At 40.3% G+C, this 23,880-nt stretch overlaps 1 protein-coding gene across 2 annotated transcripts in view; it reads left to right on the forward strand.

Moving 5' to 3' along the window:
* The window catches only part of sorl1 (sortilin-related receptor, L(DLR class) A repeats containing), a 65,493-nt gene that overhangs the window by 29,948 nt on the left and 11,665 nt on the right, over positions 1-23,880 (forward strand). For both annotated transcript variants that reach the window (XM_028418892.1, XM_028418893.1), the window contains exons 7-19: positions 6,361-6,462; positions 7,930-8,099; positions 9,816-10,008; positions 12,334-12,451; positions 17,564-17,637; positions 19,242-19,330; positions 19,855-20,033; positions 21,207-21,393; positions 21,644-21,772; positions 22,092-22,177; positions 22,352-22,524; positions 22,768-22,899; positions 23,317-23,408. In XM_028418892.1, the coding sequence (XP_028274693.1) occupies positions 6,361-6,462; positions 7,930-8,099; positions 9,816-10,008; positions 12,334-12,451; positions 17,564-17,637; positions 19,242-19,330; positions 19,855-20,033; positions 21,207-21,393; positions 21,644-21,772; positions 22,092-22,177; positions 22,352-22,524; positions 22,768-22,899; positions 23,317-23,408 (1,724 nt within the window). The remainder of the gene's footprint in view (positions 1-6,360; positions 6,463-7,929; positions 8,100-9,815; positions 10,009-12,333; positions 12,452-17,563; positions 17,638-19,241; positions 19,331-19,854; positions 20,034-21,206; positions 21,394-21,643; positions 21,773-22,091; positions 22,178-22,351; positions 22,525-22,767; positions 22,900-23,316; positions 23,409-23,880) is intronic.

A 23,880-nucleotide genomic window follows, 5' to 3' on the forward strand; every position in this document is an offset into this window, starting at 1 on the left:
TTGTTGACAGCTATGCATTGTCCCTGCTCCACAGGGAGAGTAGAGGTATGAATTCTTTCCCAATTTAAATCTATCCTCTACTTTGTAATTTGTGTTTCCACCGCACATTTTCTTTAGACAGAACATGCACTGTTTTTTTTAGTGGTGAAAGGTCTGTCTCTTATCAACGGAAAAAAAGTCAAAGCACTGTTTTATGTTCAACTTTTTACAGTGTTAATGAATGATACTACTGACAGACATGCATAAGTCTCGTCCAGTCACAAACCGTTACTGCATTGCATTAACAACTTCCTATCAGTAATTCTACAATCTACAAATCCAAATCCACATTCTATGCAATATAAACTTCACATTAGAAATAGGCTTTGGGCTACAAAACTGAAAAAAATTTGCATACAGTTTATGGACAGCATATGTAGATACACCGAACTACACACGTGAGGATAATAAACTTTTTTTGTATTAAAATGTTCATGAAATGTGTCATGATACACGGTCATAAAGTGGTTGTCTCTGGCTTGGGTTCGACATGTTGGTAATGTGAAGCAATAGTGAACACTTTAAACAGGTACAAATATAGCACTATATAGTGTATACATGCAGAGCATTATATACTGTGTGATGTTCAGTAAAGCAGTCAGGATGACTGTGTTTAAACAACACAATGAGCTGACACTTGCTACAAAGGCCTGTGGAGGTGGGACTGCAGAGTTAGGGTTGTTAATTCTCTGTGGGTTTTTCACTCTAAATAAAGTCATTGTCATGTAGCTCACTCTTAATTGTAAGAACAGCATTTACTTTTAACAATGCTTGCTGCCTTGATTTACTTGTGCATAAATACAGGACGCTTTATTCACATAGAATTCATTTCAGGAGTGATTTTGGAAGAATGAATCTTTGATGTTTTACTTTGAAACTTCCAGAATGTAGAATCAGTCTGGAATCTAAAGGTTGTTGTTAGGATATGGAGAGTTTATGTAAAATCAGAGCCATTTGTGCTGCGCTGTGTTAACTGTTGGACGGGGTAAATGGGCATGAACGGAACATGTTGTAGTAAAAGCCATTCTTCTTAAATTTACATCCATTCAGCAGGAAGGACAAAAACATCAAGAGAATGACTTCTACCCACAGCGGTCTGCGTTTCAATGCAGTGCACGTAGGGGACAGTTTTCATGCATTTGCATGAGAAGGACACCAACACTTAAAAGCATCAACACAAGCACCTAGGACCCTTTTGAACTGAAACAGTGTGGATTGAAAAGACATGTGGGCTTCACGCTGTATTACAGCCCATCTGAATAACAGCAGTGCTCGAGGTGCACCGGGCCAGTGGGTCATGAATATGGAAGAGATCATCCCTGAGATATAGAATGGAGCCTCAAACTGTAAAGCACATAAAGGTCTGTTAGGATTCAACTGTACAGCAAGCAGCGGGCCTGCTGCCTCCAAGGCTTTGCTCCTGACATTTGCAACCTGTTTCATCGTGAGTGCAGGTAGCTTGCATTAAAATAAAATGTCAGCCATCTACAAAAGACAGGAACATGTGCTCTTCCTTTGGGCCAGTCATTAACAAATGTCACCTTGTGGCTCTTTAGTGTGTGGGAGTAGAGCTCTCACAGAATAAGTGTCAGTGTAGAGGTGACCATGTAAACACTAGAATAACAGAAAGGGCCATTTCATACTTAACACAAGTTCATGCAAACGTCCATTTTTCTGATACGTGACGCAGCAACATGTGTAATACCGTATGTCGCTGGCAGAGGCAGTAATGCAAGAGATGTAGTTTATTTTAACACATTACGTGATATTTACAGAAGAAGAAACAGAACCTGTGGCTACCCACAGATTTTAAACTGGATGAATGAATACATAAAACAGATTACGGAGTCAGTATGTAGACTACATGAGTTAATGCCGTCTGTGTGACGAGAGAGAGAGAGACACCCTTACACCCCAACATCAGCCTCCCATGGTAAAAAAATAGCGCAAGAGAAACCTGGTTTGACACCAGAATGTACCTGACTGTGCTACCCCCTATTGTGCGAGCAATGTATTGCATTTTACGCATTGCGCAGCTCAAGTATATACAGTGTTGAATGGAGGTGAAAATGGCTTAATTTTAAGGACCACTATGATATGCAGGGTCACTTGACACAACTGTCCTTGAAAGTGAATCCCTTCCTGTCTGCTCTCTGTCTTATTACAGCCTAAAATGGAGAGGCTTGGCTCTACGTTTGTCTATGTACAGCTTTGTCGGAGCTTTTCTTTGCTGCATGAAGACAGTGTTAAAAAATTAGAGCCCGGCCGAATTTAGATTTTTGGGAGTGATTTTGGTGGACATAGCAATACATATTATACTGACAAACTGTAACTGGCTAGGTACCTTGCTAGGTAGTTGTCAAGGGCTGTATAAAATCACCCACTGTATCCATGAGTGTGATATATATTTTAGGATCTTTACTACACATCAAGACAGCACTACAAAACTAGTAACACACTTTAAAGGGGACTGTGTAGTGAGTAGGGTGTGAGTCTTGGTAAATGGGTGTCATTGTCTATGAACTTTGCAATGAGTATTTTACAAACTACTTCCTCGTCATGCCAGCACTGGTATATGTGCTGCAGACAGTGCTGATAGGGTTGTAGTGAATGGAGCAGCTTAAACTATGCAATGATGTATAACAGTACCAAAACTTTTTTCTGCATTCAACTTTGGAATGACATATCATCTGATATAAATCAAAAGGCTTACCAATATTGATACTGGCTGGTAGTATCGTCAGACTGATGTATCTATCGGGCTCTATTAAAAATGTGCCTGTGAGTTGGTTGAATTCCCATAATGCATTAGTCAGAGTACAGAGTAAAAGTTATCCAAACAGGAATCAGAGCAGTACGATAAATCTGTTATGACCTAGTAACATTGCTGCAGCTTGCAGCATAAGCATTATGAGTAATTTATGATACCATTCAAAGATCATGTGTCTCTTGTCACCATTCCCTGGAAAAGGCAAGACTTCAGCCCTCTGTGGTCCTCTCCTCTGAAAAGCCTTCATATGTAAGCACTTCACAAATAACACACTGGATATCCCATGTTGATTTTGGCTCTACATACAAATCCATGTTGCAAAACGTTCCACTCCAAACCATTGTCATTGGGTCTGATTGCCACCGGGCCAAGCTGATCTCAAGAACCACGTATCATTTTAGGGATTTGAGAGTTTAGAGAGGATCAGTTTGAGGGAACATGAGCACTGTGCGGAATGTGCAGCTCACTTAGAGTGGCCATTGGAGTGCAATCTGTGGTTACAGTGGAAAAATATATCATCACTGTGCCACTTACATGTGAAAGTACATAGTAGACATTCTCCTGTCCAATTTTCCCTCCTGACTCACAAAGTTAACCAATCTGAAAGGCTGAATACAAGTGTGAAGGGGAGCTGAACCCACAAGTCAAACATACTTGATTAAAACGAAGCTTATTATAATTTGTCTTCAGCTTAAACATGTCAAATAAAAAAATCATGTTTATTCCATAGTATTGTACCTTGTCTCTGGTCTTCCATTGGTCCCTCTCTCCCTTCACTCCATTTGTCTCTGCATCTGTTTCTGCTTCCTTCACGTCACGCTGTACAGTCACTGTTACCATCAGGCCAGATAAATCAATAGGCTGAACGGAAAAAGGCTGACATGCTCTGTTGGAGACTGTGGAAGCTTAGGCTCTCAAATCTTTATAAGTCACACAAAAGCCACACCATGACATTTCACCTCTGCTAAAACCTCTGCTAGAGTGCACGTGGTCTCCGTGAGGTAAAACATGCCAGTATCATTACCACTGTTACCCAAGTAAAGAAAAAACTGCAGAGTGAGTTGTTCTGATTATATAGGGTTTGATACTGTGTAACAAAAATAACAGAAAATTCAGTCTTTGGATCTGAGTGTTGCTTGTATTTGCAAGATTTTCACTATCTTGTTAAAGTAAAACCCACACACAGTGTGGCAGTGCTGCTTTGATAAAGAAATGCTATATATGCACGTTGACATTGGCTTCTGTGTTGTGTATATGATGAACTGAAATTCAGAAGAATCAGTTGTATGGTAATATGTATTTTTGATTATTAGCTTGAACATAAATTAGCTTGTTGTGGTAAAAGATAAATTAGAAAAAAACATAGCTTAGCTTAGCTTAGCTTAGCTTAGCTAAGGCTAAGTTTGTTTAGTAACCTTTAAATCCCAGTACAATAATCAGGTATGGTGCTATTTAAGCTTGTGGTATCCAAAAAAAATCCAATTTGTTATTGAAAAGCCTTTGATCAGCTGATTCAACGCACATAATTACCGTATTTATAAATGTTTAATATTGGTCCTTTAACCAGTCTAAGCTATTTCAGACAGAATAAATGCTCAGTGTATTGCTTTCACAAGCTTGTTCCTCTCTCCCTCTGGTCCCTGGTGGCCTTTTTTTTTTTGCCTCACTCTCTCGCTCAGTCTTTTATTCCATATTTTTTCTCACTATTTTTTTTCTGAAGTTTCTCCAGAGGATGTTGCTGTTAAATCCTCAGACATGGTGGTCCAAACTAATCCAATGTAAAACAACAAAGCCGCTCATCTGCAAGCCTGAACTCAGCCCAATCACTGAACACATTCACAGGCAGGACACAGAGGGGTGAGACAGAAATGGAATAAACCAAAGATGATGTTATTAAGAGTGCAACCTTAATTTAACGCAGGAAAACATTTCACACTACACACTGATTAGAGGGAAAACTGGAGATAAAAGTGGGTTTAGTAAGAAAGACAAACAAACAACATCATCTGGGTTTAAAGGTCTGGGTCAGATATATTTTTTCAGCTACCAACCTTTTTTTTTTGCTGTATGAAGTTGAGCCCAGCTGATATTCTCAGCTAATATTAGTCTGTCACAGATTTATCAGCATCCGTCATTGACAGTAAAATCTATGGATGCCACCTGTTTGTTTCTGAAGAGCCGTTTTGAGGCTCGGTGGGAGGCTCCGGGATGCTCCAACCGTCGCCATGTTGGCAGTGTCACAGTCCACCACAACTCCAAATATGGACAAAGAGGGGGAGCGTGAGTGGAGCTGAGGTGGGCGGGTGATCGCGAAAGCAGGAAACTCACACTGTGATATGGCAACCACCTGCCACTCAAAGTGGTCATGCCCATAATTCTGCAAATTTTTTAATCTGAATGTAAATCAAATTCAAATTAGAACAAATGCCCCCTGTACAGTACACTAGAAGGGTTTTTTGAACCAGGCTGTGAACCAGCCCCTTGTGTCTTTATACCACTCAATATTTGTTTTACTGAACATAATACAGTAAAATTTGTCTTAGATGTGTCATCACACAATTTGTGTTGATTCAACTGTGCTGTTTCCAACACTCTCATCACTGTCTGCAGCACATGTAGCAGTGTTAGCATCACAGCCAAGCAGAGGGTTCTGCATCGAGTCATGATACAACAGAAAGCAACTTAAAAATATTTTAAAAATATTGCTGGAAAGTTAAGAAGAATGACCCACACATTTTCAATTAACTTTGAAATATCCCTATCTAGCAAGGTGGCCAGCCAGCTGTACATCTTGTACAACATGTTGTCTGTACATGTAGTTTTTTTAACCAAAATATCAATTTTGTCCCTTGAGTCCAATATCAATCAGGCCTTTTTTAGGCTGTAATCAGAGAGGATTACACTTGCATCAGTGTTTAGTGTTAGACTGTGCTTTACAAAAGGCGTAATTAAAGTCTTAGTGATAAAGGTATAGTCTGAGTCACTGCTGCCTCGTGTGGAATACAGTATATCTTCAGAACTCTGATCAGAGGATGTCTCAGTCTCCCCCTCTCTGTCACACAGACACTCAGAAGTGAGATGTGCTCCACTCAGTCTATTCTGTATGCTTGTAATTCATAAAAGATCAGAGCTGTGCAGCCTCTAGCAGCCAGACTCCTAATGTATTTGTAATGACAATGAAGACGTGCCCTTGGAGTTTCTCCCTCTTTTCCTTAGGTTTTTGTGCCCTGCTGCGAGTTCTTTTTAAGACTGGTGGTTTAATGTTTTCTGACTCAGCTGTCGGGCTCTGTACTACCAGGATATTAGGACAGATATCCAAATTCTCTTCTCCTTATCCTCAGCCTAACTGTTCCTGCCCTGTAACCAGATGTAGTCCACATGCTACAGCACTGTTAATAAGGCACAGTTTACAGACCTTTTACAAATCTTTTTACATTTGTTAACAGTGTTTTCTTTTATAACAGCTCACCAGTTCTGGGAGTCAGAGAGACAAAGTATAATATATATAATCTGTCTCTGAATGAGTATCTGTGCTGTCTCTCTCTCAACAGAAGCTGTTTGGCAGCCATGAACCTTCATCTGTTCAGCTCTGGGTCTCCTACAACCGTCAGCCAATGAAAGCAGCCCAGTTTATGACAAGACATCCAATCACAGTGAGTACTTCATATAAACTGCAGCAACATATGGGAAATAAAGACTTTGGGGAGTATTAGAAGCTAAAGGTAAATAGCTTATGGCTGACTAAACTACCAAGTTCCAACAGTTAGTTAATAATTAGTAGTTTCAACACATGTAATCTAAGTCTCATGTCAGCCCTCATTTGGAACTAAATAGCTAGAAAGATGGCTACAGCTGTAAAATCACCCATTTACATATCAAGCAACATCCAATTATTTGTACTTGGAGACCTGAAAAAGTCTCATAGATCGTTTCGTTGAACCGTATTTTGATAAGGTCATTTTAATGTATAATATTGTATGTTGGTTTGTATTTGGTTATAGAGCTGGGACGTACAGACCAGAAGTGCTGACATTTTTGCAGTTTGTGAACTGTTATAGCAACACAACAGCAGCAGATATATTCTTTGTCTGTTCAGTTCACCTGAGGTTTGGCTGTAAAAAATAGAACGTGTTTAAATACACGTCAGCATGGAACTGCATTATTGAGGTAAAGGTTCTGTGGACAGTGTTACTAATTCACAGGAAAGTATCAGCCTGCTGTGCATGCATATGCTAGAACCTGACTGATATTGAAACTTTGGGGACAATACGTTGGTAGAGAAATTGTGTGATCATTTTAAATATATGTATACTATACTGGTACAGTTATAGCTAGCTGGCTACCTTTGCACTAGTACCTATAGCATCCTTTTTCAGGATTATATTCGCTAAAAATATGGTCAAACTGATATTTCTATGATAGGCCGGTACTAGCCAATAATGTTGGCAGATGGAAAGATAGAATTTAAAACAGTCTTTAAAAATTAGCTCCTAATTGGCTGAGTTGCCAAAAAAAAAGTTGATTTTTTGGGTTTCATTGTGCCAAAAGACTGTTACTGTGGGTATTTGACAGTAAACAATGCACTCTCTACTGGGATGTGAGTAATTGAGACACAAAATGAGCTCAGTGTACTTTATGATGCTGTCATTAAGTTTGGAGGTTGTAGAGCATGATGGGTGATAAGGCTCTAGTTAATATTGCTGGTCCACAGACAGAATTCACTTCACTCTTTGCTGATTGTTTTTTAATAATATGACCCTCAGTTTGACCTGAAAAAAGCAGATTTATCTTGATAGGTTCTAGAATTTAGATTAGGATGACGTGATTGCCCCTGTGAATGTGAGTCGAAGGTCAGCATCATCACGTTCTCAATTCTGCCTCGTTCCTGTCTGTTTTCCAGTACACTGCACTACTTGAATTAATCACACCTCATGTGAACTGTGTGGTTCCCATTTCTAAAAATACACAGCCGAGCAGACATCTTTATTTCAGTGGAAGACCCACTCACACAGGGTGGTACCTGTTTGTGTTTTTGTGTCATCTATTGTGTCTAATTTCATCACGGAGCAAGCAGTGAACTGTAAATGACCCCCTGTTTCTCCCTCGCAACTTCCCAACAGGAGTACTACATAGCAGATGCATCAGAGGAGCAAGTGTTTGTGTGTGTGAACCACCTGAACAACGTCACACACCTCTACATCTCAGACACACAGGGGCTGTCCTTCTCTTTGTCACTGGAGAATGTGCTGTATTACAGTCCTGAGGGCTCGGGCAGCCATACACTCATCAGGTACTGCTGCCTCACACAGAAACACGCACGCACGCACGCACGCACACGCACGCACGCACGCACGCACGCACGCACGCACGCACGCACGCACGCACGCACGCACACACACACACACACACACACACACACACACAGACACACACACACACACACAGACACACACACACGCACACACAGAGACACACACACACACACACACACACACACAGACACACATTCTCTATCATTTACTTTACTTGAACCTGCTAGGCAGGTTGAAGACATTACTTTAGTGAAACCCTGTCATTACTAATGCCAGTGAACACATTAGTCACTTTTAATAAACCGATGTTTTGCTTGCAACACCAACATAGTTGTAGCTCTATCTTCCCAGGGATTTCAGTCTGGTTTCAGGTCTTCACATAGTACAGACCAATAACTGCTTTTTATCAGCTGGCAGAGGAGAGAGCCTTTGGATCTTAGTGGAGCTTTTGGATCACAACAATTTGACCCTCTTAATTAAAGGGTTTAATTTCAGGTCTGATATCATTTTCTGATTACATGCTTCCACTTTGCCAAAATATCCATCATTGCTATACAGATGATGCATAGATATACCTTCCTTGGAAACCAGGTGACCCTAATAAGTCTGCTGCCTTGTGTCAGTGATGACTCAACCTCCAACCTCACATCCGCTGATTAATTAAGAAACGTAATAGGAGCAATGTAAGATAAATTTATCTTCACACCAAAAATAAAAAAATAACCAAATTGCAAGTTTTTGCATTCAGTTATGAATACCTTCAAAATGAAAATAAATCCATCTCTGCCCGACCTGAAAAAGTCGTCCACACCTTAACTTTGTCTGGATTAGATTACTGCAGCTCCTTTCTTTCTAGTATCATGAATAATTCCCTTTGAGGTCTCCAACTGGTGAATAAAGAAAGTTTTAACAGATGATGCCACATCAAACCCATCCTGGCTTCCTTCCACTGGATGCCCTCTGCTTTTTATATCACTTTTAAAGCATGTTTGCAACCGAGATGTAATCAGAACTGTCTACTCTATCCACCTAAAATCAAATATACCACACAAATATGAAAAAAAAGATTATAATACCATTGTGTATGGATCTGGGTCTGATCCAGGGCCGACTCAAAACTGTGTCACTCTGCATCCTAATCTGATGTCTTAATGATGTCAGCTCCCTTCATATTGGAACTTTAGTTAATTTGCATGTGGATAATGGAATTATCCACATGAACAAGCAAAATATACCTGCAGAAATGAAAGACAAACTGCTGCCTCACCAGTAATTGAAATGTTCCCATGGCAACCACAGGAACTGGCAGGAAGGCCTCTAATTCACATTCTCAGATTTGGTAACAATGATAATACAAAGGCTTTACAAACATCCTTATCTAATTAAAACAATGTATTGATCTGATCTCAGAGTTCTGCATTAACTCTTCTTCCTGAGCACACAAGGAAGACTCTGAGGGTTTGGCAGCCACAGTGTTGGCTCAGGTGAGAGTGTCTGTTTATCTGACAGTTGATCGTATTAGCTGTGGATCTCTGTTTGGTGGTTTTTGTCAACAGAATCCATCAGGCTGATGAGGACATGCAGTTCTCTTAGATCACATCATTAAAGTTTCCTCTCGATCTGTCATTGTTGCTTATTAATTTTGGCACAGAGACTCTGACTGTTTTGTCATGTTCTTCCTTTCTGTGTTTCAGGTATTTTGCCAACGAGCCGTTTGCAGACCTGCACCGTGTAGAGGGGCTGCGAGGTGTCTTCATCGCCACTCTCATCAACGGCTCAGTCAGTGAGGACAACATGCGATCGGTCATCACCTTTGATAAGGGAGGGACGTGGGAGCTGCTTCAGCCACCGGCTGCTGACAGCCTTGGAGGAACCGTGGACTGCCAGGTACACAGACCAGCCACATCTTTTAGTCATTGTGGATCCATTTCTGTCATGCTGATTGTGATCAGCTGTGGCCGTGAAGAAAGAAGAACACAGGGTGGACTTTCTGTAGAGAAGAGTGTGGGTTGGTTTTGCAGGTGTTTGTAGATATGAAACAGAACAAAGAAGGCTCAAATCCTTATAAACTGCACTGTCCCTTTGAGGGTATATGTATATATGTATTTATTTCATCATCATCATCATCATCCATCCAGTGAAGCTTATTGTATATTGTTGCTTCTATGAAAGGAAAATACGTCTTCTGGCTTTTAATGAGGTACATGCTATAACCACTTGGGATTTGACTTGAAGTGTCTGGTGTGAATCCAAGCATAACACATATAGGATCATCAGAAAAGATGATTTTTTTTCATATTTGCATGCTTTGCATACAATGAATACTTTATACCAAAATGTTTACTGTACACTGCATTACATAGAGGATGGGTCTGCATTACAAAGTGCTCTGTGTGGATGCATACTTGTGTCAGACTGACACTAACAGATCACAATCAGCTTTATTACCAAGTATGTGAGAGCCTGACCGATATTGGATTTTTCAAATTGTGGTTGTAAATGATGCCAGTGCCAAGATATCAGAAGATGTCACTGCTCAGGCTGTGATGCTAACAGCACTACATGTGCTGCAGTCGGTGCTGGAAGTGTTGGGAACAGTAAAGTTGAAGCAGCTCAAACTGTGGGATTTTCTTCTTCTACGTTTGGCTGTTCCCATCAGTGAATCATCTGTTTCCACCTTAGCACATATTAATAGGTTGAGTCCCAATGATACGTACCAGTATTATAACTTGATGTCAGCCTAGACATATCACAGACATATAAGTATAACTGTATATTTACCGACCATCATGTAGGAACAGAGACATCATCACATAGTTTGAGCTGTGGAAAAAAGGTCAGGAGGTAGAAAAGTCTACAATACAGTAGTGAGAGAACTGCTGCTAGTTTAGAGACGGCAGCAGTGAGGAAAAGAGGCAGAGATAAAGATGTTGAGGTACATTTTAGGAGGATGGACAAGATCGGGAACGAGCACATCACAGGGATACCTCAGGTTGGCCGTTTTGGGGACAAAGTCAGAGAGGACAGAGATGGAGATGGTTTGGACATACAGAGGAGGGATAGTAGTTATATTAGTAGAAGGATGTTGAAAATGGAGCTTAATTACAGTTTCTGGTGGTTTTAGAGCACAAAGTGCACTGTTGCACCCGCTGCAGGAAGATTGCGTCCAGACATGGTGTGAGGGGGTCTGTGAGAATTTTACCCTGCATTTTTTCCTGATTCTAAAAAAGTTCCAGAGGGTGAGCCTGGGGCAAAATATTTTGATGTTAGTATATCATAATGTATTCTTTATTTGTACAGCAAACACTTATGTTTATATAGTTTAACTTTTCAGCAATGCAGTTCACAAACAAGTTAGCAACTAGCAGCTGTAGATGAAAGGTAGCAGCTCGTCTTCAGGTAATGCGATGTGATTGGAGGCATGGCTTCGGGGTGAGCTCCGAGAGAAAGGGGCGTGTGTTTACTTTCCAAATCTGGCTGACTCTCACTGAGGTTTCAAAATCTCCTATCCTACCTTTAAACCAAGTTATGTGATGTGACACCATATCAAAGTCACATCTTGTTCCTGCATTATGTTCTCTAAATATCAGCCAACACTGATACAGCTGTGGTAGGCCGATATCAGCCTGTAATATCCATAGATGGATGTACTGGTTGGGCTGTAGTGATCGTTTCCATGGTCCATCCCCTGATTGGCCCTTCCATCACTTGTCCAAGCTTTTTACTTATGGACCATGGAAATGTTAAGTTCTGCTGGCAGGTTTTACTTAAGATGAGCCAAGCAGAGTGTCTGAAAGCTATCCAAAAACAAAGTAATATGCATCTTTAAAATTGTGTAGTGGTAGTAAAGTGTGTTATTATCTTTGACAGGACAATTGATTTGCTGTAGTATGTGGTGTAATTTTGTAAGGGTTATTAAAAGTGAATGTTCTTGTTCCATACTTGTAATCTGATCAATACCAACCTGAGAAAATCCAGTTTGTACTTGTAGGAAAGTTTAATATTTTTAAATTTTGTGTATAGTGTACACATGTTTTTTGTCAGCAGCTGTTTAAGGACACCAGAAAACAACACTCAATGCTATGTTTGTGGAGGGAAGATTATTGTCATGTCCACCTCATCCTTTTTGTTCTTCCTGTAAATAACCCTGGAAAGCATTTAACCAACTAAACACCATCCCCTGACTCTCCTCTCTCCTCTTCTCTCCCTCAGCTCAGCAAAGGTTGTTCTCTCCACCTTGCCCAGCGCTGGAGCCAGCTGTTCAACATCCAGCTGAGGAGGATACCCATTTTATCCAAGGACTCTGCACCTGGACTCATCATGGCCACAGGTGGGAGAACATGACACAGCAACATAGGTTATAGAGTCCTAAAGAACTAAACATTCTGAAAATGTTATTTTTCAATTTATGGTTCTCAAGTCAAGGACTGGTTGATGCAAAACAGCACATTTTTACCTCAATACAGATATTGCATTACAGATGCATTTGCATTTTTTCGAGTGAGTTGAAAACCTTAAGGTGCCATCTGTGGGAGGACTTTGTGTTCATTTGCAGTAACTTCCTTTGTTTTGATACATGCACTTGTGCTACACAAGGAAACTAGTGATGCAAATCTACAAGAGTTCCTGTGTGATGTCTGAACCCTCTCTTAGTATGTTTCCTCTTCCTGCATTGCCCCAAACACAGGAAATAGGGTTGCACCCTGCAGAAAAAAACAAACATCTACAAAGTTGTGTAGTGTTGAGACGTTTTTCAACAGTTGAAAAAAAATCAAGAGACAGTAATTATTGATCTGTTTGTTGCAGTTAGATTAATTCATACGTGGAGTGGGTTTCTGTGCTATAGTTTGAATCCTCTTCACAGCTGGTAGAAAGCATTGATTTGTCGATACTCTCCAGTGTTTAGAAAACTGCTTCCCCTGCACCCAGCCAGTCTCTCTAATTAAATTCTTATTAGATAATGGGCAGGGAAGGAGAGCAAAAGAGAGAGAGAGGAGAGGAGGGAGGACTGGCAAATGCTGCCACCATTTGCTTCGCTATCGCTCTCAAACAGATGGGCTAATTACTACTGCAGCACCCAGTGGGCACTCGACAGGTCAAACACTCATGGTAACAGGCAGGACTGTGCAGTGCATACACACTCGGCATAGAAATGTTTACATATACAACAAATTAAACTCATGCATTCCTCTAAAAGCATAACTGTGTCATTTCATAGTCCACATCAGAAATCAGAAATCCTTTATTAATCCCAGGGAGAAATTGCTTCAGTAAAAACATGAAAACATCATACGTAACACAAGCACATCTAAACATCTATAAACCTTAGAATCTTTGTTAGTGATCCTGTCTGTCTCTCACTTTCCTCTACAACCATATCACCATCCACATGTATATGTGTATATAGTTTTAGACCAAAGTTTGCACACAAAACATTTCAAAACAGCAGCAGCCAATGCAACATAATCATGTCTGAAATCAAGTGTCTGGAAACATTTCACTGTGACAAAAGATGAAAGGTGAGTCTTGTGTTGTAGTGAGTTTGCAGGTTAGGCTTAAAGAGGAAGCACTACAGATCTGACTGTGACTGTGCAGAGTCAGATTTCCTTTTTTACAGTGAATAAACTCTGACTAATAAACAGCCTCTTATTGTTGCAACTTGCAGATGATTCGGTACTAGACAACACAAGTTGTTTATAGGTGCCACGTGTCCCTGACAAAATAGATACTTGATACTTTTTTGGTTATTTTGTAGATCAGCCCTTTGCCTAAACTTTTTTTTATTGGAAAAACTGATGTATTTTAATTAAACTCTTAACTGTTGTATTAATTATAGTATAATAAAAAATGAAAAGCAGATAGTTCAATAAGAGTGAGAGTAACTGTGTGATTTCTAATATGATTAGCTGATTTCTACAGAGTTCAGTCCTTATAAACAAGAATTGCCTGCCGAACAGTTCTTGGTTAACATGTTGTGTCTGCAATGCACATAGATTTATTGAGCATCGCCTATATGTGCATTAGTTTCTGTTTATTACGCAACAAGTATCACAGATTAGCAATACATAAGCAGTGCTTTTCAGGCTACTGTGGCAATGCTAGCCTCTCGTGGACACCATCTCTAGTCACCATCATCTGCATCATCTGTCAGTCTTTGTCTTTTGGGTCACTATAACAAGTCGAGTATAAAAATCACTGCATCGGAATTTTACTGTGCCTGAAGTAGTGTTATTGTGTTACAGTTTTACTGAGGAAAAAATTACTGTTAGCTTCAGACAAGGCAAACTGTTTTACAGAGATAACCTAAACTCAGTGTCAGTTACCATGGTAACTCCATTTGAACTTTCAGTCAATATCACAGCACATATTACATGAGTTAATTATCAGATGGAAAGCTCTGTTTCATTTACACAGGCACTAAAATGATCAGAGTTAAAATGTATTTGCACTGTATTTATTTATCCATATTTTCATATTTGCTTGCTGTCACCAGCTTTTTGCTCCTGTCAGATCACAGCTAAAAAAATAGATTTTAACGTCAACTACCATACTGATTCACCTTTATCAATACAACAGTCATTGCATTAGCCAACTATGAATGACCATCAATAGTCGTTGTGGAAAACATCAGTATCTGTCATTTAATAGTAATTGTATTGAAACACACACACAGTGACCGTATGTCTGTGTCTGCTAGTTTCCTATACACACAATGGCAGACCTTTGTTTATTGTCTCTGGGCCCTATTGCTGATGACACTTAATGAGAGTTATTAGCCTGCTTTACATGGAGGCACAGTGTAATTCATTTCAGATGCATTGTTACAGCCCAGCAACCATGTTCCCCTCATTTTAATTTATGCTTCTGGAAGTCATTCTCCCTGAAATGATATTTGATTAACAGGATTGATGTCTGTAGATGTTTCTTCTGAAGTGCCAAAGGGAGAAAATGCTGCTATTAATCATCCATTGCAGTGATTCCTTTGTTATGGGTGAAAGGATGCATACATAGAGCTACGTTGGATGGTATTTGCTGTAAAATCTTTCCCTCAGCTTGTTTTCCTGTACAATACTGGGCTAAGCTGCTATAAAGGAATCTTGCCTTTGGGTCTCAGGTCTTTTTACAAATTAAAGACAATCATAAACAAGGAAAAGGACAACTCCTGTGGAATAACACTATCCTTAAAATAGTTAGGAATTCCCTTTGTTAATTTATATTCAGATCAGTTGCACCCAAGCACTGTAAAACTACTCTATGACTAACTGCACCAAGTTGACTGTAATGTTGTTGTAATTTAATGAATGTATTGAGAAACATAACATGTACATACTATCTGCCTGGGGAAGGTAGATAAGCAGTGATTAGGAACACCCTTAAAAGGCATCAAAGCCCCATGAGGTAACAGGATTAGTTTTGGAGTCTGACTGTGTCAATATTATTGGCCAGTATCAGCATGTCACAGTTAAATCAGTACAGCCATGCATGTTGGTCAGCATCTATCTGATGACACGTGCTATAGGTGTAGCACGTGTCATCAGATAGCGTGAGCTTTTCAACTACACTGTCAGCGCTGTCTGCAGCACATGTAGCAGCATCACAGTTGAGCAAATGGTAAGCTGCTTGTAGTAGTGGAATAGCTAATAAACAATAACATTTTACCTTTTTAGTGTTACTCTACTGGGCAACATATCGGCACACTTTGCTACCAAAATCACTATGTGTTGGTTCATAATGTCAGCCAGGCTCTACTTGTCTCCTTAGACATGCTACTTGTCAGAATTATTGTGATCTTCGTATAACTCATCTGTGACTGTCAGAGCTGTGCTCACAAACTTGGACTAAAGCATCATCACAGCATTTCAAACTTCTCAGTTACATTAACTGTGCGTTTATCTTCTTTGATCTGCTTCTGTGTGTGTATATTCTTTGTTGCTGCCATGTGCGTGTAAATACAAGTTGTTGCTTGTGTTTATTGTATTTATTCTTTAAAATGCTGCTACCACAAATTAATTTCCACACAGGGATTAATAAAGTTAATCTTAATCTTAAGTCATCAAACAGCAGTTAGGGCAGAGCATGATGGACAGGTGCTATCCTGAGAGGTCCACTGCCTTTGTGGCTTATAGAAAGGATCAAAATGCTCTTTATAAGACTAGAAAGGCTGGAGTGGTGTCAGATACACTGTCGTGCATAATGAGGTCTCCCTGTGCCAAACAGACTGAAGGAAACCAAATTTACCTAATGTCCCAATCATTTGTCCGTTACTTAAATATTTGATGTGTAGACACACAAAACCTTCAGGTAATTTAAAGCAAAGTAAGTTAGCAGTCAGAGAGAAAAACTAAAGCAAAGGAGTATTAGCTGTGGTCACTCTTCACCTCAGTTGCCCTTGGTAACCTTTGAGTTTTCATCGCATCTTGGGGAACTTGGATCTAGACTGTCTAGTGACTCACTCATCATGGTGTAATCAGGGCTGATTCCTTTGTGCTTCTTTCAGGTCAACATACCTCAGACTGTGTGTTTGGGTTGTTGCTGAATAAGGTTGTGCTGTTCATGTGCACATTGTTAGGGCATGGTCAACACAAATGCTGACCGCAACCTGCATTCAGATGCTTGTGTGCTTGTCCAGCTCAGACTGTTGTTTTTTTACCTTTGCTGCTTAAGTTTGAAAAAAAAACTTTATTTGTTAAAATCTTTGTGTTAATTCCATTCAATTCAGTTTTATTTATATAGCACCTTTTACAATCAACATTGTCAGAAGGTGCTTCACAGAGACCCAGAGCCTGAACCCCCTTAAGAGCAACAGAGGCAGGAAAAACTCCCTTTAACAGGAAGAAACCTTGAACAGGACCCGGCTCATAAGCAGAACCTTCCTGCTGACAGTCGGCCGGGTAGAGGAGGAGAGAGAGGAGAAGAAGAGACAGGACAGAGAGGATGAAGGAGAGAGAGAGAGGAACAAACATGCACAAACATCATACATTACAGAGAACAAACATGACAGGTTGTTATAATAGAAATGCTGAGGAAGTATGTATTGTATTTATTTGTATTTAGCTGATAACTGAGGCAGGTGTTGACAGTAGACACTGGGTTTGTCAGAGGGCCTGATGCCGTTCAGCATGTTGATCTGGATGGAGAGAGAGAGAGAGGAAGGCACACAAAGCTAAAGCAGGCTGTTTATCAGCTGTATTTAATAACAGTACAGTGTCAGAAACGGTTGGAAAGTATTTGTCAGTGTATACAAAGGCTACATGCATGAGAAGATACAGAATGTTCTGCTTTGAGTTGTTGAGCCACACAATTTCCATATGTGAAAGCAAAAACATTTGCCACATCAAGTCTGAAGTATTCAGGGAAAATCCCTTTAGTGTGTGTGTGTGTGTGTGTGTGTGTGTGTGTGTGCATATGTGTGTATAATGCATTTTTTGTTCTGTGATTGCAGGATCTGTAGGCAGGAACTTGGCCAACAAGCCCAATGTGTATGTATCCAGCAGTGCTGGAGCCCGGTGGAGAGAGGTCAGTACAAAATCTGTCACAGATGACAAGAAAAACTCACAGGCAGCCACAGGCAGCCTCTCTGTCACAGAACATCTGACATATTGCACTGTTTCAAGTGCAATGCCTATAAATGTAGCAACTTTATTTGTTTTACCTTTACAGACACTGATCTATAGCTCTTCACAACACATCTAAAAACATAAGCATCAGACTGTAGCCTACTTATATTTAATAGATATACTGCATCAGTAATTGATTGAATGAGTAGAGTCTGGGACTGGGATTGTTTATAGAAGCAATTATTACAAAACTAGGTTAATATGGCTGTGTCTGTCTGAAAGAATAACTTATCATTAGGTGGATATTATTGGCCAATATCAACAATCAATCAATCACAGATTGACTGCTCAGTAAAGTTAGCCAAAACATCAAAACTACAAAGGAACACATATGGAATTAAGTACAAAACAGAACAGTGTTAAACCAACCAGAATTCTTCAATGTAGCCACATTTTGTTTCGATGACAGCTTTGCACACTCTTGACATTCTCTGTCATGTTGTCACTTGGAATGCTCCTCCAAAAGTCTTGAAGGGGTTCCCAGAGGTGCTGAGCACTGGTTGGCTGTTCTGCCTTCACTCTGTGGTCCAGTTTCTTTCAAACCACTTCAGCTGGGTTTAGGTCATCATCACTCTCCTTCCTGGTCAAACAGCCCTCACATAGCCTGGAGTTGTGTTTGAGGTCATTGTCCTGCCGAAAAATAAATGATGGTCCAATTAAGCACAAACCAGATGGGATGGAAAGTTCAAGTGAGCCTTGGATTTTGAAGAAATCGCCAACATATATCTCCTCCTCCATGCTACATGGTGGGAACCACACATGTGGAAACCCTGAAGGCAGTCTCCTCTGGTTGATGTTTAGATGTCTGATACTTAGACTCTGTGAAGTATTTACAGTATGAGGGCTCTGATCAGAGGTGCCGTTAATTTGCCGTTTCTGAGGCTGGTAAATCTAATGAACTTCTCCTCTGCAGCAGATGTAGCTCCTGGTCTTTCTTTCTTGAGGCGGTCCTCATGAGAGCCGCTTTCATCATGGTCTTTGTTGGTTTAGATACATGATCGGAGGTCGATCATTAAAGTAATGATGGACTGTGATTTTTCTTTATTTAGCTGACTTGTTTTTTTCTTGGTTCTTGCAATAATATGGATTATAACAGTAGTCAGATATGACTATTAACTGTGTACCAACTCTACAAGAAGGCAAAAAACTCCACAAATTTACTCTTGACCAGGCACGCCTGTTAACCTTACCAGGTGGCGACCTCATGAAGCTGATTAGGAGAATGCCAAGAGTGTGAAAAAGATGTTTTTAATTGGCTGAAAGTAGTAAGAAAGTACCTCACAAAGTATTAAAAGAGTTCAGTTTAATTTTTTTAATACATCTGCAAAATGTCAAGATTCTAAATCTGGAATGCACACATGTTTACAAAAGAAAGAAGAAAATGAATGTGCTACCCTTCCTACCATTTTGTTCTAAAACAAATAAAAGCAATTATTTAAGATATATCACTACATTGTTGTTAGGGTTAGGAGCAGCTCACTGACCCTGCTTCTTGTTACACAGGCTCTGGCAGGCCCTCATTTCTACACATGGGGTGACCACGGCGGTATCCTGATGGCTATTGCACAAGGAGGCCCGACCACACATCTCAAGTAAGTCCACACAGCCTGTTGAAATATGGACTCAGTAGAGTAAATGGGTTGAATTTAAGCTCCAAAGCATCAAACCCAGAGCTTGCTTGTAAACTCAATTCAATTTAACCAGGGGATTGAAGCACATAAATGGCACCTGCCCTGTGGAGATGCCCATTAGTCGGCAGGAGTAGCTTGTTGGAGTTAATACACAAATACACCTTCCTTCTGTAAGCAGAGGTGTAATGAAGCACCTCTGTGCCAACAGCAGTATTGCCAGCAATTCATATTCATGTGCAGGTGTGTTAACAGGAAAACAGCTGATGTCATTTACATGCAGAGAGAATTCACTTCCTATACCCTTGTTAGAAAGCTCCTTACAGAATCATTACAGAAGTCACTACAACTGGGCCATACAATGAAAACTCCTGCTGTACTCCCATTTTATTAGTGTATTATATTGGTGGGAAACAGCTAAACAATCTTTGTTAAAAATATTAAATCTTAGTATTATAATAATATTACGTGTAATTTGTTTCTTTCAGGTTCAGCACTAATGAAGGGGAGACATGGATTGACTTTAAGTTCTCAGACAAGGAGGTGTATGTTTACCAGCTGCTGACGGAGCCTGGGGAGAAGAGCACCATCTTTACTATCTTTGGCTCTTATGCAGAGCAGAGACACAGCTGGCTCATCCTGCAGGTCAACACCTCAGATGTTCTGGGTAGGTGACAACAAACTCCACCAAATAACAGACAGATCTGATACTGTAGATGATTTATATTCTGTCATGGAGACTTTTGTCTCCAGCTACTTGTGCATTTATGCTCCAAGCTCCAGGCAAAGAGAAAGAGGAAATATAAATGTAACACATGTCTTATGGAATATATTATATATATTATTAATAATAATAATAATAATAATAATATAAAAATAGAACTATAATATATATAATGTCCTGTAGAAACAGTGTATCATCATAGCTTAATGTTTCACTGTTTACAAATGTATAATAATAATAATTTAATATGATTATATGCAATTATAATTACACATTTAAGTGCTAAATATTGTATAAACACTTAATGCCGTAGCTGCAAAGCCTGTAGCATCTGCAGCTACATTTAGCATTAAAACTGGGCAACTGTAGCTAATACATTTACAACTAGGGATGTCCCGACCAGGTTTTTTTGCCCTCGAGTCCGAGTCTGAGTCATTTGATTTTGAGTATCTGCCGATACCGAGTCCCGATCCGATACTTTCAGGACTCTCTATAGGGCACTCATTGCAGCAAAACGCGTGTGTGTGTCGCGCTACCGCCACACTGGGGGATTTCACACACGCATCGAAGTCTCGAACCCAGGACCTCTCACGCCAAAAGCAGCTGTCATACCCCTACACTACAAGACACAGAGCCACCCTGCATAGAAGGCATTAAATTTGACAGCCCTGATAAATATATATCCGAGTCCTGATCGGGAGGTAATGTCGGATTCCGATCGAGTCTGAAACCACGTAATCGGGCCCGATTTCCGATCACATGATCGGATCGGGACATCCCTATTTACAACCCAGCTGTTTGCCTGGCCTAACTGAAATAGTTATTGTCTAAGTAATATAATTAGTGATTCTTCTTCTATTTGTAGGAAAAAAGCAGTTATATTTAGTTGCCTTGACAGATATTAAATCACACACATAGCCTTGAAGCAAAATGAAGAAATTACAGTTTAAAAAGTGCTGTGTGCAAAATGAATTGCTCTTACTGGATTTGAAAAGCAGAGGTATGAAGTGCTGTGAATTCCAGGAGGAGTGTTCAATCACTCAACGTTCTCTATCAGGTCAGATTAGAGAGAGAAACCAGAGACCAACTGACAAACTCCATTGTTTTTTTCTCTAGGTGTCCCTTGTTCCGAAGCTGACTACAAACGCTGGTCTCCATCAGACGAGCATGGAAATGAGTGTCTGTTGGGCAGAGAAATAACTTTTAAGAGACGCGCTCCTCATGCTACGTGTTTTAATGGAGAAGACTTTGACAGACCCGTCACCATCTCCAACTGCTCCTGCACTCGCCAGGACTATGAATGGTGAGGAAAGCATGCACAAAACATTTATGCTGCTCACTGAGTTGCCAGGACACATGTGTACAGATGGCTCTAACTGGACTGTACAAGCATATATGTTGATATATACTTCTGTCATTTTTAGAGGGAGAGGACAATGTCTCACTCTCAAAACAACGCATTTGTTTCAGCTCTGCTGTAAGGTGTGCTGCCATTAATCATAGTGAACAGTGTTCTCTTTTGCTCTTTGTCCCCCTTCTCTTCCTCTTCCCAGTGACTATGGCTTCAAGCTGAGTGAAGACTTGTCACTGCAGGTGTGTGTGCCTGATCCCGAGTTCCTGGGTGACCTCTACGCTCCTCCAGTTCCTTGTCCTGTCGGTACCACCTACCGCCGCAGTAAAGGGTAAAGTGCTGACTTTACAGTGCTGAGATTATTCTACTGTGTTCTGTTGATGCATAATGTCAGCATCTGCAGCTATAATGCATTCACATTTACATGAATTTTCATGTGGCAGGCTTTTTCCTCTTTACCATTGATATTATGGATTTCGACAATATGCCCAAACCGTCTGTATTGATGACTCCTCATGAGAACATGCCATTATGTCAGTCTGACATAGACAGTCTCCTGTTGTCTCTCAAACATAGTCCTGTGTCTGTGTTTTTTGTTGGGAGCACCACCAAGTGTCCAGCTGAGGAAAGCTCTTATGTTTGTGCTGCAGCTATAGGAAGGTACCAGGCGATAGCTGTAGCGGAGGAGACGTGGAGTCTAGGCTGGATGGAGAGATGCTGCCCTGTCCGGTCGGAGGTAACCTGTGGAATATTTGAATTGTGAAGCTAAAGTATAATCTTCATTTATATTCATGTATATGAATTTAGGTCAATACATACATACTAGTTTCAAAGTCTTGAAAATGTAAACATGTAACCCCTTATAAGTTATGGGCTGAAGTCATGTACATTAACATCTGTGTCCTTGCAGAGAGTAATGAGTTCATCCTATACGCCGTAAGGAACTCCATTCACCGCTATGACCTGGCCACAGGCACTGACCAGGCCCTGCCCCTGAGCGGCCTCCGGGAGGCTGTGGCTCTGGACTTTGACTATGACAGGAACTGCCTGTACTGGGCTGACATCTCTCTGGACACCATACAGGTCAGTGATTATCCAAGTCCTCTGGACAACATAAGGTATGTTTACAGTTCCTTTACACAACTAAAGGAGCCCCTGTCAAAATTAGCGCAGGTACTCAAGGGAGCCTATTCACTCATGCCAAGCTACATTTTCGGCTCTCATCTGAAATGTAAAAGCTCGGCTTGTTAGCCGTTTGTACTCCACAGTTGCTCACATAGTGTTCTGTTATTAATCTGCAGTTGCATGTCCTTCTCTCTCGTGCAGCGTCTTTGTCTGAACGGCAGCACGGGTCAGGAGGTCGTGGTGAGGAAGGACCTGCAAAATGTGGAGGCCCTGACCTTTGACCCCATTAGTAGACTGCTCTTCTGGGTTGATGCTGGAGCCCAAAAGATTGAGGTATGAGTTAGATTGATACGTTGTTGATCCCGTGGGGAAATGCAGGATTATGCTCGTCTTTCTGATTAGTACAAGTATTATACTTTGACTTTTTTTTCTTTGAGAATTGACCTGTCAGTCAAAATATATTTTATGTGTTATTTTGTTTTTATTTTGTTCTACTTTTCTTAAAGGTTAAAGGTTATTGCATAAGTTTTGAAATCCTAGGAGATATAGTAGTACTGTACATGTGTCTACATACCGTATATTAGTTTTAGCAATATGCCATTGTTGTCTTCTTTTTTTTTTTTTTTAGCTAAAACCCAATATCAATCTACTATTATAACTTGCTCTGGACATTCTGATTGCCATGTCAAGATTTGTACAGTTATCAAACTCAAGATGCTTCCAATCAAAACATATGTGTTTCTTTTGAAGGTTTCTAACCCTGATGGGGACCTGCGTCACACTCTGCTCAATTCTTCCATCCTGGAACATCCACGAGCGCTGGTCCTGCTTCCTGGAGAGAGGTATTTGTCAATGTGTTGTAAAAAAACACTGATAATTAACTGCAGGTTTAATTCCTGTAATTAGTTTAGATTACATACTGATTTTAAATGGAAGAAACCAGAATAACAATCATTTTGTTTGCCTGAGTATCATCTTCTATTCTGTGGACAGGCTCTAATCTCCATTAAATGCTCGTCTCTGATCTGTACCATATCAGCACTCTTTCCCGAAAACATTCACACACTCTCTTACATGCACGAAAAGAAGAGCTGGCTTCTGTTCTGCAAACATAGTTCTGGTTTTTGTTAGAGATGAGTTCAACGTATGAGTTCAGCAGTATTCAGTTCTTGTTTTTGTATACTTAGAAAACATGTTGAGTATGAACTGACTGCACCTTATTCATCTTTCTCAGCTGTCTGTTTTTTCTTATTAGAAGCATAATTGCTTCCAGTCTTCTGTATTTCTGGGAATGGAGGTGCTCAGGGGCCATGG

Source organism: Parambassis ranga, chromosome 13, assembly GCF_900634625.1.
Source record: "Parambassis ranga chromosome 13, fParRan2.1, whole genome shotgun sequence".
In the NCBI taxonomy this organism is placed as follows: Eukaryota; Metazoa; Chordata; class Actinopteri; family Ambassidae; genus Parambassis; species Parambassis ranga.